The 15283-nt window shown below is 41.0% G+C and overlaps 1 protein-coding gene across 2 annotated transcripts in view; it reads left to right on the forward strand.

Moving 5' to 3' along the window:
- The window catches only part of DGKK (diacylglycerol kinase kappa), a 177893-nt gene that overhangs the window by 29318 nt on the left and 133292 nt on the right, over positions 1 to 15283 (forward strand). For both annotated transcript variants that reach the window (XM_087859607.1, XM_045786755.2), the window contains exons 2-3: positions 13010 to 13120; positions 14909 to 14989. In XM_087859607.1, coding sequence (XP_087715733.1) covers positions 13010 to 13120; positions 14909 to 14989 — 192 coding nt within the window. The remainder of the gene's footprint in view (positions 1 to 13009; positions 13121 to 14908; positions 14990 to 15283) is intronic.

Genomic DNA, 15283 nt, shown 5'->3' on the forward strand with positions numbered 1-15283 from the left:
CTCAATTTCACTTTATATACATTCATCAAGTACATACCATGGGTAAGTTGTGGCACTCTGGGCACCGTGCTGGTCAGTTACAACTCAGCCTTATTTGTGATTTACCAAGAGTTTTGTGCTGCGGTTTGTTGCCTTTCTGACCTCCTCAGTTTTGAAATAATTTCTATTCCTGAGTCCAGGAGCTATCCTTGCCATCTTTAATTTGGTGGGAGGCTACTTTATGGCAACAGACCTGAGCAATATTAATAGTTTTGTCTCTTATGTCTTGGTCTTCCCATGATGAAACAATGCCAAATGTTAGCGTCTTTATCGGCAGTTCCCGGCAAAGATATGACAGCTTGGGGAAGTGACATGACTTGCTCACATAGCAGGTTACTGATGGAGTCCAAACTCCATGGAATTCAGAGTCCATTATGCCCACTGTCTCTCCCAGGTGCTATATTGTTGCCCATATCACTCCTATGTACAAATGTTTCTCTGAAAACTCCCAACCTGGATCATTCAGATCTCTTGTGGTTTTGGAAACTATACTCTCTCTCACCTCAAATCAACCCTTACTTTCCAGGAAAGAGAGGCAATGCGTACAGTATAATGAGTAGAAATGTGTCTAGGCTTTGGAATCAGACAGATTTGGGTTGACAGTCATCCCGTTTGTAAATATGTTTGATCTTCGAGAAGTTGTTGACCATTCTGAGTTTCAGTGCCTTATCTGTAATATGAAGCCAGTAATACTTACCTGGAAGTTCTGTTATATTAGTACTAATGTATATAATATGACTAGCAGGATGCCAAGCCAGAATGGACACTTCAGAAAAGGTGTGGATATCAGAATTGTGTCTGTAATAAGATACTTAGGAATAAACTCAACCAAAAAGGTAAAAGACCTGTACACTGAAACTAAAAAACACTGATGAATGTGATTGAAGACAACACAACCAAATGGAAATGATATTCCATGCTCATGGATTGGGAAAGCAAATATTGTTAAAATGTCCATACCACCCAAAGCAACCTACAGATTTAACAAGTACATTACTTTTTATGATATGTATGAAGAGATGAAGGGGCAAGAGGGATTAGCTGTGTCTTCACATTTCTCTGTGTATCAATTTTGGTATTTGTTTATTGCTATTAGTCTGTTTCACACTGGACTCCCCCCGCCACTTCCCCTGCTCCTCCCCTTTCTTAAGCAATCTGGTTTGTTAGGCCCTGTTTCCAATTAAAGGTCAGTCCCCTCACCCTCCCAGAGGACAATTTTGCCTACTGTTTATTTTTTGTGGGATTCAGGTCTAGCTGTCCCCCAGATCTTAGCAAATAACCCTTCTCTTCCCATTTTAGTCAGTGCTGCATTCTCCCCAGCAACTCTGAGCAGAGAGCTGCACACATTGATTAGGACACAATCTCAGAGCTAATGAAATGGTGGCTAAGAGATGGCTCCAAGACCAGTGAGAATCCTATGCATCATTGGTGGGAAAACAAGCATCTTTTGTCATGTACAAGTCCTTGAATGATCGCTGCCATCCCCAGCCGCTCCTCCAATATAACACGCTCATCTTATTCTTATTTCTTTTCTATCCCTCTCTTCCTCACCCTTTCCAGGCCTGCCAGCTTGAGTTATAAGACCACTGATCTCAGCCTTTCTCTCTCACTTTCCCTCTCCCTTAGTGCATTTGTACTTTTCTGGATAGGCTATCAAGAGTTGAGCAGCACAAAATCCAGATGGTAACAGTCAGCCTTGCTCTAAGCCCTGGCCAGTGGGTGTTAGAATTTGATTACTGTAGTTAGTAGCCATTTAGAAGTTGAGCAGTCTTAATCCCTTAAATATAGCCTGGTTAGAGATGGGGGTGTAGTTTTACCAGATGTTTGTCTGCAGGGAGAAGTTGGAAAGGGATGCAGATCTGGTTGGTGTTTCAACAGGGAAATAAACGAAGGTCCAAAACTATGAGAAGGGTACTGGGAAGTCGTAGGGTAAAGCATCTGAACAGGCTGTGGCAAGTGGCTCCTGGGAGGAGGAGGCAGAAGTAACAGCGGCGCTCTTTTCTAGTAAGATCCTTATAGAATGTTTTTGTGTGGTAGTTGTATGGCCAAGTTAATTTTTTAATTATTGCTACCAGGAGCTGTTCAGGTCGGAGACGAATTTCCCCTTGGGCCCAGGTGACGGTAGAGAGTTACACTGCAGGATGGAAGAAAAGGGATGAGAAGGGGAAATTAGACTTTGAAAATACAGACGACTAATTAAAATTATATCAAATAACACCAAAAACAGAAAATGTAGAGATACAGTGAAAAGAGCCTTGTACTGGAAGTTAGGAGGCTAGTTTACCACATAGTGACCTTGGGCAAGGTACTTACTTCCTTCCTTGGGTCACAGTGTTCTTCATTGGAAAACAGCCAGTAGTATTATCTACCTCGCCTACCTCAGGGTTGTCTTCAAAGTCAAATGAGAATCTTCAAGATCTTTATAGCTGATAAAGTGCTGTGTAAATTAAACAATTATTATTACCTTAATTACTTCAGCATTTCATATTAAAAACAAAACCAAAACTGAACAGAATAGCTGTGATTCACACCACGAATCTCCCCCCATATCCTGTCTCCTTTTGTCAAATGACATAGAATAGGGTATAACTTGCAAAGGGACCTGTGATTTAAACTGTTTCTTTTCTTTCACTGAGGGAATAACTGGTTTTCCATGTCCTGTAAAACTCCAAGAGAGATGTTTATCTCTGCCATTTATTAACCTACTAGGGAAATTTGCCCAAGCCCCGTTTTCTCCATCTATAAAACAAGGATTGTTACAGCACCTACCTTTTAGGGTTGTTGCTGGGATCAAATGAGATAACCCATGTAACATGATTTTACAGTGCTTCCCACATAGTAAAGGCTCACCAACTGTTAGCAATTCACATTATTATTACCATTATTATTATTATTATTATTACTACTACTACTACCACCACTGCTAAGGAATCTTGTCCCTTGTGGCCTTCTTCGGCACAGCTTTTCAGCTTTGTTACCTGGCCAGGAATTCCTCTGGAACCAAAGCCCACAACATAATATCTTCCTTGACAAATTAGTGTCTCCTCAAATCACAGCTCTCCCCTCCCGTCTCCCTCCATGTTTGGTAGGCTTTCAAATTACCATTGCCTCCAGGTGAGGCAATTTTGCTCAGCCAGAGTCCTCTGCTCAGAGGCAGCTAAGGTATCCACAGGTTTGGGGCTGGATGAAGTCTCCCATGGATCTGTCTCTTACCCTACCCCGAAGTCAATCCCACCCCTGAAGTCCTTTTTCCTGCTCTCACCTATCACTGGTGGGGCAAAGTGGACAAGGCGCGCGCACACACACACACACACACATACCCAACATGCACACATGCCTCCCATTCCCCCACGCACAGAAGCACTAATGAATTAATGAATTTCATCTTCCCTAGACCACTACTGCTGTAAGAAGCAAGCAGAACCAACTGGTTCTAGCATCCATTTCTGTCTACCAACCTCATGATTTTTGTCAACATCACTTTATAAAGCTGAGAAAAAATAGAAATGAAAGCTCACACATCCCCTCTATTATCTAACCACTTCATCCCAAGACGACCTTCTTTTTTTCTTTTAAGAAACAATTATCTTATTTTTTAAAGATTTTATTTATTTATTTATTTGAGAGAGAGAGAGACAGCCAGCGAGAGAGGGAACACAAGCAGGGGGAGTGGGAGAGGAAGAAGCAGGCTCCCAGCAGAGGAGCCCGATGTGCGGCTCGATCCCATAATGCCAGGATCACGCCCAGAGCCGAAGGCAGATGCTTAATGACTGCGCTACCCAGGCGCCCCCCAAGACGACCTTCTAGTAAATGTATTCTTAGGTCCTGTGCATGCCTTCAGATAGCTGTCTACATGGGGCCAGTTTGCCAATAAGGCAATCTGCCCAACTCCCCAACTACATGGTTAGGTAATATGGGCTTATCACACCCACATTATGAGAGACATTTGAAGCCATGACTGGAAAGAGACAGGTATTTTTAATAAAGAGCAAAGCACGGAAAGCATCTATTGAGTCTTCAGTGCTTTGTTCTTTGAGTGAGTTGTAGCCAAATGAGCTACATAGTTGTATGTTTGCAAGGTTCCTTTGGCACTAGGTTGCAAGCATTTTAAAATACCTCTAAAGGCTAAAGTCCCCAGCTTTAAGAGCTTCTAGGTATGGTATAGCATGTTGTTACAAAGTATAGAAATATGCAAAATTTAGAATTATGATATTTCAGGCACCTCTCCAAAGGATTGTGATTTTTTTCTCCCCATTTGTGAATCATTTGCTGTACATGGTCTACTCCAGCTAAATTAGTGGGGAATCTGCAGACATTACCAACCCATGGCTTTTCTTATTGGGTGAAATAATGGCCCCTATTGGGTGAAGACGTGGACTAAAGTGATTCCCAGGTTAGGCCTGACACCCAAGCAAGAACATGGTGACCATCTTGTAGATGCTTGGTATTTGGAGGGGACAGGCAGTAGAGTCAAATAGACCCAGGTTACTATGACTTGAACTAGTCACTTAACCTCTCTCTAAGCCTCAACTTCCCCACCTCCCTTACAGGACTGTTACTGTGGGCATTAAATGAGATAATGCATGTAAACCAAGGGCTAATAGCAGGTATTTGTCAGCCAAAAACAGCTCTCCTTCTCTGGAGGGGGATGGTTGAAGAGAAACTTAGAGAAGAAATCACTGCCTTGGCTGCTTCAATGAGGACATCACCAGAGTCAGAACAGGAACCACTGGTCTCATAGGAGGTGGTTAGGATATCATGTGGCTTGGTGGTGGGATCCCAGAGTGGAAGCAGCAGGGGAGGTGTGTCCCCAAGAAGAAACACCCACAGAAGAACATATCCATCTTTGGTAGCTGATGGTCAGGTGAGAGGGTAGAGAATAAGGCAGTTGGAAGTGGTCATTCCTTTTTTTGTGGGGGGGAAGCAGTCATTCCTTATAAGTTGGTGGCAGTAGATAATCTGTGCCCTGGTCTCTGTGATCTTGGTTAACTTGAAGACCAGGGTACAAAATTCTCTGATATCTTTCATTTAGGGACCTTGTGTGATCACTGAACTTCCTTTTCTAACCATTAGCAACTGTGCTGTAGCAACAGGAGTCTTCCACTAAGCTCCCACTCACACCATTCCTTTCACTGGATTTCCTGCTTCTAAGCTTTTGGTTCTCCCAAGGCTCAAAAACAATCTTTTCCCTAGTCGACACCTTTAGTCTTCCCTGCATTTGCAGAGGAAGGCCAACCTTCTGCCTTACCATAAGCCACTTTTCTCCCCAAACTTCCAAAACTCTGATCCAACCTTTCCTCTTGATCCAGCTCTTAGAGTCAAGCTATCTCCCTGCTGGTCTCCTAGCATCCCTTTCCATGTTATCCTGCTAGAGCCCCCAAAACTATGCGCGTGTTCCAGGAGGCACTTCCAATACAGAACAAACTCAATGGCTGTGGTTATAGGGCACCTTCGCTCCCACTAAAGTCAATGAAGATTCCCCACACTACTAAAATAGAGTGGCCTGAAGCCCCAGTCCTGGTCCTGCCACTAATTTTCTGTTGGACTTGCGTAAGTACAGTCCCTCTTAGGGCCTTATTTTCATCATCTCTAACAGGGTAAGGAGGGAGAAGATTAGTCATTGCTAAGGTCAAGGTTAGCTCTGAAAATTAAAAGGCAATTTTGTGGCAAGAGCACAGACTTTGAACTACATACACCCCATCTTCATATCCCCACCCTCAGCTAAGTTGTTGGTTCCTTACAGCAGTGAAATAGCATGTTCAAGTCTGCACAGTTGAATGCAGCAAAACCAGCATTCAAATCTGCGTGTAGGTCTGGGAGGGCTCAGCTGAGCTCTTCCCCCTTCCTGGCTGCTGCTGGTCCCAGGGCAATTATCAAGAGCCAGGTTACTGTTTTCTGCACTTTGTCAGCCTGGGTCCAAATTACTCACCTCCTCCCCAACCCCCAAGCAATTAGTGGTCCTTACCCTTCCTAGGAAACTCCAATAATTGAAAAAGGAAAGGGAGAGAGAGCAGAGAGATTTGAGAAGACATATGTGTTTAGGCTTTATGGTCCTAGTAGACTAATTTTAAAGTTACCAACACTTGATATTTATCTTATCAATGTACTCACACCAGTGCAAAATGACATGTATATACAGAAAGTCACTGCAGTGTTGTTTGTAATAGAATAAGATTTTAAACCACTTCCACCAACAGGAGACTATTTAAGTAAATCACATTACATCCATATAGTGGAATGCTATGCAGTTATAAAAAGAAATGAGGCAGCTCCATATGTACTAATGTTGAAAGGACTCCATGATAAATTAGGCATAGAAAATGAGAAACATAACACTGTATACGTGAATGCAAAATAATATGTGTATGTATGTTTGTGCATGTGTGTAAAATATCTTTTGAATGGTATGTGAGGAGCTGGTTAAGGTTTTTGGCTACTCAGAAAAAAATATAGCACCATTCTCAACTTTATTTTATTTCACTAATAGAGAACAGGGACATGGATGATCACCTACAGTTCTTCCTCAGCACAGGAAGTGGTGTGAGGGATTTCCAGCTATAGTCCCTGCAGACCTGAGCAGTAGAAAGATCTGACTCCTCAGTGTTAGGGTGACCAACAGATCTTGGTTTTCCCATGACTCTCCTGGTTTTAGCAATTGAAAACTGGGACAATTGATCACCTTTACCTTCTTCTGCTGCAGCCTGTAGCCAGCCAGGGTTGCTAGTGCCAAGAGGAAATCTCCCCATAGTGGGGTGAACAAAACTGTGGCACAAGCCCCTGCCTCCACCATCCAGAAGGGACTCACACTTATAGAGTGGCAGGCACATGTTCTGTGAGATAGCCTCATCTAACAAGACAAGGAAATTGAAGCTCAGAGAGGTTAAGTGATTTGCCCAAGGTCACACAGCTAGTAAATGCTGGAGCCAGTCTGTCTGACTCCTGCCATGTCAACAGGACTCTGGGGAATGTAAAGCTTTCAGTGAAACATCAGGTCTGGCCTTGTTTAAAGCCTAAAGCACCCAGAGTTGCATTTTAACCAAATCAAACATTGTTGCTCTGAATCAACTTTGGCAGGCCATTTTGGGAAATGGCTTTCTTCCCATCACCTCCACCCCCAAAGCAAAGAGAAGAGATGTTCCAGGTTTTTAGACTGAAGGAGCCATAGAGATGAAACTAGCTTCCCCAGCTGTGCTCATAGTAGGAGTCCAGTTCTCACTTGAAGAGTGATAACCTACTCATCCCCCAACTTAATCCACCTCCGTCCCAAGATCAGCATGAGAAAGTAAAACAGAAGAGCAGCCAGCTAATAACAGGTAGTGGTACGTGTCATGATGCTTGCCTACTCTTTGATTGGCTGGGGGTGGAATTCAATTTGGCTATGTAATAAGAGCTCCTTTTTCTAGGAAAGAGTAAAAAAAAAAGCGTAAAGCCTCACCCATCAAAAACCCACTGAGCCACAGAAAAACAGACGTAGCAGATAGTCACAGCTTTGGGAGGAGCATATAAAAAGGTCACAGCAGCAGCTGTACTTGCCCTTTCTCAATTAAGCAGCAGGCAGGTGTTAATTATATATAGGACACTGGGCTGCTTTATAGACCCTGTTGAGATATTTTATAGAAGATATTTAATAAATATGGGGCAAGGGAAATGCTTACCCTCACTGCTGGCAATTAATTTGTACATGCTGAGTTGTGGAGCATCAAGGAGAGAGATCATCTGTGCCAGGATGCAAGAGTTTCTGGGAATAATGGAGATTGGCTTATCAAAGAAGACCTGAAAGGAAACTGAAGCAGAGCTTTCCAAAGCGCTAGCTTCCTCTGCAAGGGCTGCTACAGTTTAGGCAAAGACATTTTGTGTGAACCTGAATTACCTATGCTTTGATAAGTCCTGCATTCTTGGATTTGAATGAAGCTGATCCATCTCTGTGGTACCTGAACTCAACACCACACTCACTCCCACTACAGAACAGCCAACCTTGAGAGTTTAAGAGTAGACACTGCAGTGTTTCTGTTTTAATGTCAGATAGAACTGGCAGGAAGGAGTAGGAGGCTTACCTGCAGTATGTTCTGGTTTAAGAAGCATCAGGTGGGGGGCGCCTGGGTTGCTCAGTCGTTAAGCGTCTGCGTTCGGCTCAGGGCATGATCCCGGCGTTCTGGGATCGAGCCCCACATCGGGCTCCTCTGCTGGAAGCCTGCTTCTTCCTCTCCCACTCCCCCTGCTTGTGTTCCCTCTCTCGTTGGCTGTCTCTATCTCTGTCAAATAAATACATAAAATCTTAAAAAAAAAAAAAAAGAAAGAAGCATCAGGTGGGTCACATGGCATTTCAGTATGTACAAGGATCCTATGACCCTTCCTAACTTCTCCCTATCTGCAGCATCAAAACATTGCCACAGAAGTGTGGCAGCTTGAACCAAAAGGATTACGGGTGTGCTCCATTTTATGAAATAGTTGTATGCCTGTAACGGTGGCCACCAAGAAAAATTTCACATATGGAATCCTACTTCTCATTGCCTTTCATAGTAACATTAGAGATGCATTATTCTGACAAATATTTTCACCCCAAGACGCTGCAAAATCTCAGAAATGCAAAACAAACATTGACAATCTTATTTGAGAGGAAAAATTTCAAGCATCTCGATAATGTCTTAGAAATAAAAATATATGGACAAGCCACTTAAACTGAAGTTCAGGTTATCTTTCATAGGGCAGAATTGAGTTAGATGCCTTCACTATCTACTTCAAAGAGCTGCTGAGAAGATTCAATAACAAAAGTAAAAGCACTTCATCAATCCAAAGTGCTGTATTCATGTGAATTCTCATTACTCTTCTAGTCAATCCTGGACACTTTTAAAAAGACAGGAGAACTCCCCTCTTGCCCACTATGGATTACCATTTGCCTCTTAGAGGGAAGCTCATTAACAGTTTTAGTACTGAGTATTCAGAGCTATTCACAGAACAGCTTTGAATTCTTAGATATCTATGATCTTGTCTTCAGGACAAAGTTTTGGAGATTAGTGTGTTCACTCTGTGGTGTGCATACTAATTAATCAGTTACTCCCCATTTTCTTGTCACGGGCAGAATGGTGGAAAGAGCATAGAGCCCACCAGCATTTTGTAATTGTGGTTGCTCGAGCAAAGCAACAGAAAACACCCAAGCCTCAGATTAACCTTCTGGAAATTGGAGGTACCACTGCATGGTTGTGGTGGAGGATAATGAGATGATGTTATCTGCAAGCTGCCAGGAACTGGGAAACAGTGTACAAATCCTCTCATGGGATACAAGGGCTCTTCTTCCAAAGCCTCCCTTTGCAGGGTGTGTGTGTGTGTGTGTGTGTGTGTGTGTGTGTGTTCCTTCCAGTTTTTGTCTCACATCCTTGTTAGGTTTAGAGGCCTTGAGGTAAAGGTTTGTTTGCATGCACATGTTTTATTGACTTGAGACAACCTGTTGATTGAGTGATTTTTAGCTTCTGCTTGTTCAAATTGGGGCGGGTTATTAAGTTTTAAATAAAAAGTGGTTTATTTAAAAACAGGGGGATTGGGTTAATAGGTAAGTTTCTCCCAAAGGTGGACAGAGTTGAAAAGGAAAGGAACTGCAGGAACTTCACCTTTTTCCAACCCAGATTTTGATATTTATAGAAGTTCAGAGTTGATGATATAGAGTCTGTGTTTAGAACTTAAGAAACTCTTTTATGGCCTTCTAACTTTCCTACCTACTATACATAAATCACATCAACATTTATCTGCTCCCAACATGGTAATATATATCTCATACGCAGGATCCTAACTCACAAACTAAATTCATACACTGCAATCTCCTCTGACACTAGAAATACCCACCACTTAATTCACTTTGTCCTCTAGAGAAAGTGACAATAGTTATAGTTCAGAAATTACAGACTGGTTGCTCTGGGTGGACTTTGGCCTGAATACATGTTTTGTTTGGCACTCACAATTTTTTTAAAAACTTACTAGTTAGCAACTTAGTTGCTAGCATTTCAAATTTACAAAACTTCACACAGATTTTAGCTTATATTGCCAGCTTGTCTTGAAAAATGGAATGAGCTGGTAACACTGGTCAGCATTCAGTCATAATAATCACCCAGAATTTAGTAGCAACAGATCTTGGTTTCTCCAGTTCCCCTACTAGGTCTTGATGAGCCTTTTGTTACCATCCAGCCTTCTATGGATCTAGACTAGATAGCACTGTACTTAAAGCTGTGCATTCAAAGTGACCAGTTTAATACTATGGGACAGAGAGGTGATCATTGTGATTTGGCTGGTGTACCCAATGACAGGATATATGAGTAGATAGCCACTGTCTTGGTGGAACCCCTCATTTGAATCAGAAGGTAAACATTTGGAGCAATAAGCATGAAGCCTCCAAGGCTCTTTCAAATAATTCCCCGAGCCCACATAACTTTGTGTCTCTCTACATGAATTATCAGTCCCTCCTCCTCTACTCCCACTATCCTCATCTTTGAGGCAGGGAATGTGCCTGCAATTTCTTCAGCTACCCCAAAGCACCCTGCCAAATGTGGAGTCGTCCATAGTAGAAGCTCAGAGAATATGAATGAAGCACTCTATCCAATGATACATGTACCACAAAGTCTTTTTTCCCCCTTTTTCTTGGCTATGACAAATGCTAGGTTCATGGAATGAGAAATGAAGGTTTCGATGACTTGTTGTGTTCTCAGATTAATAGATTAATTAATTAATCAATTAATCAGTTCACTGTGTCCTTGGATGGATAACAGGATGTCATTAATTAGCAAGGCACAGGTAAGAAAAGAAAAGAGAACATTTCTTTAGTACCAGGAAGGGGAATTAAAGAGTGATTATTACTAAGAGTTGATGGAAGGAAGCAGCTAGGGAGAAGAGGCTGAATTCTACTTATTTCAATGTTCCAAATCACCAGGGTCTGAGAATTTTCTGAAGGCCAGAAAGCCCAGAGTTCTGAGAATCTTCTGGAGGAACAAATCCCCCTCCTCATTTCTCATTGCTACCTCATCCCATCATGCCATCCCTGAAAGGAACAGAAAGAGAAGAGAGCTAGGTATGGCAGTAGCAGTGAGAAGAAAGTTGAAGTTAAGGGAGGCTTTAAAGAGGTGAAGGGAAGCTCTAAACTGAAAATGGAGGGAAGGGGAAAGTATCCACCCCAAAACTGTAAAATGAGCTATTACAGGGAACACTGTATATGACAAAAATAAGAACAGTATGAGAAGCATTTAATAATCGACAGAGTAGAATAACTTGAGAAAGGGGCAGAAATAATGGCCGTGGCTTCAGTGGTTGGAGCAGTTAAAAATTTTGAACTTTAGTCTTTAGCAGAAAGGGATAATATGACTGCTTAGGTATCATGAAGACTTAGTGTGGAAGAATATATGGCACAGAGGTGAGGAAGTTAGGATACAGAAAATTAAATACCATCATTGAAAGTATATACTGTAAGCCACCAGACCAGAGAAAGGAAAGACTGATGGAACTGCAATGCTTAGAAAAGTTGTTTTCTCATTGGTGACTCAGTTTCAACAATTTAAATATAATTTCTCACTCTACCTGCCAGCTTTCCCCTTCCCACAAGATCTTACTGTTCACTTTGTCTTGAATCTTTCACACCATTCTTTTGTAAGCATCTCAAGGGTATTATAATAACCTTGAAACTCCCATAAATTATCAAGAGGACTCAGATGAACTTTCCTCATGAACTGACTTTACAATTGACATACAGAGGTTCTATTAATACTATCTTATTGGTTAGAGAATTGAACAAAGAGTGTAATAGATGTGTGTATATTTGGGAGAACAGGGGTAGCAAAGCATTGCTTAGATCAGGGTCCCAAGTTCAAATGCCGGGTAGAGTCAGACACCCCAATCTGAAGGGAGCAGCTGCTACTCTGGTCCAGCAGATTGTTGCCATGTGAGAATATAGGTTCACATTGTTACCATATTTTCTGTTGTGTTTTTTGGTTTGTTTGTTTGTTAGGAAACAGGAAACTTGAATTTTCTATGAAATCTTCTGTCTTTTAAATACTATCAACCAATTAAAAATGGGAAAACACTAGGTAGGCCAAGCAAAACACTTCTACAACCACTCAGTGGTGAATTCTAATTTAGATTATGGATGGAGTTCATGGTAGAGCCTTGGTTTGGTGACTTAAACCAACTCTGGCTCTTTGTCCATTCAGTATGGGTTTGGTTCCAGCTTTGTGGATGTGAATATTTCTCCCAAATGGCAATCTTGTATGTTGGCTCATATCCTATAAATGCAACTAGGAACTTCCTCAAGGTAAAAATAGTAAATAGATTCTATGCTTGGTTAGAGTCAGTCTGTTCAATAAGTAAGCGAAAAAGTGACCAGACTATGAGACACATAAAGAAAATAATCAGAAGGTAGTCCTTTTCGGTACCTTTTTCTCTCTGTCACCAGATCATAAATCTCTTAAAGGTCATGGTAAAGACTTTGGATTTGGTTTTTAAAATGTTAGGAAGCTATTGGAGTCTCATGAGCAGGGAAGGGATGTGATCCACCTTAATATTCTAAAAGGAACATTTCTAAAACTGATAGGAATGGTCTAGAGCTACAACCTGGGGCCTTCCAGAAAACCTGCCATTGTTGAAGGCAGCCTTTTCCCCTATTAATTATCCTCTCCTAGGAATGTTGTTATTATATTTTTGTGTTTATGTCCCTCCCCCCACCCCCTACCACCAGTGGAGATATTCTCCATGGTTCTTGGGCCAAATATCCTAAGGAACTTAGAGCCTATATCATCCTGAATGTATTTTCCAAGGTTAACCAACTCCTTTTCTGACTGAACTAACTTCCTTGTTTTTTTGTCTGGCTTTCAGGCCATTTCTCAGATATGTGACAGAGATAGAGCCTTCCAAATACCTGATATTCTTAACTGAGAGAACAAGTGATATGGTCTTGCAAATTCATCTAATTACTCAACATTATGCTTTTATCTTTCAGAAAATACTGAAGGAAGGACCTCTGCTGAAGAACTGTAATTCCTTCAAGAGATGGAAACTTAGGTATTTTCTGGTTCGAGGACAAAGGCTCTGTTTTGCACACCATCCCGCGGTAAGAAAATATATAGGATATATAGAATACTTATTCTGTAGAATATCTATATAATCTTGTCATTTGGGTGAGTGGGTTGGGGTTGCCAGGGAATGTTTTGTGAGGGAAAATAGGCTAATAGGTAAAGCCATATTGGCAAACATCAAGGTAGAAGTTGAGATCTTCTATTTTTCCTTTAACTTGTCCTTTTGGGCCAAATGGGGGACACTTTGCTCTCCCTTCCCTATTCTCTCTCCCTTACCTTTTATAGATTCCTCAATTAGCTTCTACATCAGAACCAACTACACAATTTGTGGTGCCCAGTACAAAATGAAAATGCAGGGCCCCTTATTTAAAAAAGCAAGGAAAAAATGTCATTAAAGACATTAAAATATAATGAAATGATTAGTCATAGCATCTTTTATTTGTTGTTTAATGTCATTCTAAGAAAAAATAAAATTTTAAATTATTAGCATTTTTGCCATTCATCTATATATTATATGATGCCAGTTTTATTTTATTTTATTTTTTTTTAATAATGATTTTTTATTATATTATGTTAGTCACCATACAGTACATCCCCGGTTTTCGATGTAAATGATGCCAGTTTTAAAAGCAAATATAAAAGCATTTAACTCATATGAAAAACCACCAAAATTATATAATTCGTATTTAGTAGCTCATACACACATATGTATTTTGTTCTCACCAGTATACAAAACCAGCTCAATTGTTTTTATTTCACATCTTGAACTTATACATTCCACCAACACCCTGACTAGAAGGAAAAGGAATTATGGGCTGCTCTATCTTTCCCTTTTCTTCAATGTTATCATTTTCAGCATAAATTATGGGCCAATATAGGGAAGTAACATAAGTAAGAAAGAACACAATAGGGTGCCTTGGTTGTTCATATTTCTTAGAACACTATTGCTTTTTTCTGTGTTTGAGGCAAGTTCTAGTTCCTACAGAAAGTGTGGATTCTCAGGGTTATAAGCTCCCTTACTTAATCATAGATGTAACATGCTTACCTTGTACTTGCTTTGAGTCTCATTGAACTCCCACACATCATGGGTCCACTGGAATTCTATACTAATGGGCATTATGAATGCAAATGGAGGACGGGACATGGGGTGGATATGCAGATCGTGCATATCTCCTCTGCTTATGTTCATGAACAATTGTCCCATTGTGCTTCATTTCCAAAACTTGTTCAAAGATGATATTATTAAAAATGTCAAGATTGTAACAGCAGAGCATTAAACTAAGCACATGGGGCCTTGTATGAACGCACAGCCTGCATACCAGTGAAGCCAGCCCTCTCTGTATTCATAGTACCGCTTTTCTTGCTGCTGGCTGGATATTAGCTATTATAGCCAACATATAAGGAGACACAGGCCTCAAACTGGATAGGACTAGCAACAAAGTCAAAAGCTGCCAGCTGATAAAATAGGAGCTAATAACTCCTATCTGCTCCAGTAGGCCCTTAGCTAGACCATATCCCATTATCTTCTCCAGCATAAACCCTTAGTTTTGAATATTTCTGAACCACCTAAGCCTTCCGGTAAATCCACATAAGAGTTTTAGGAAGAGTTGTGTTTTGTTTTAGTTTGGTTTGGTTTTTGTATGTCACATGATATATCAACAAAAATCATGATGCTAAATAAATCCTAGCACTTAAGTCAGACAAATGATTGGTTCATGACTGCCAAAAATGCCTATTTGTGTGTGTGTGTGTGTTTACATTTTAGTGTCTCTTAACATTATTAACCAGATGTTTTTTTCCTTCTCCCTCTTATCTCTTTCCAGTTTGCACACTTTGAAACAATTGATCTGTCTCAGGTCGCCTTGGCAGAAAGCAGCTGTAAAAATCTTTGCCATAGTTTTTGTGTAAGTAATATTGGAAATGACCGAATGGGTAGGGGTGTGAGCTAGCTGGGTAGAGGGGTTGCCATACCCATGTGTTGCCTCTTTGGAGTTCAGGTTTCCCAAGTCTCCTTTGATCCCAAAGTATGTGTGGAAATCCACTTCAAGTAGTATTGCAAATGAGTGCTGAAGATTATTCATGTAAACATTTTCTACCAACCCAGTGAGAGAGAGGGAGAAGTGATGTTCCTTATTCTCTATTCTCTGATATAAAGCTGAGCTGATTTCTGGGTGGTGGGGAGAGTGAGTATTACAAAA

The sequence above is a fragment of the Ursus americanus genome, chromosome X (genome assembly GCF_024610735.1).
Source record: "Ursus americanus isolate L20-20 chromosome X, mUrsAme1.1.p, whole genome shotgun sequence".
In the NCBI taxonomy this organism is placed as follows: Eukaryota; Metazoa; Chordata; class Mammalia; order Carnivora; family Ursidae; genus Ursus; species Ursus americanus.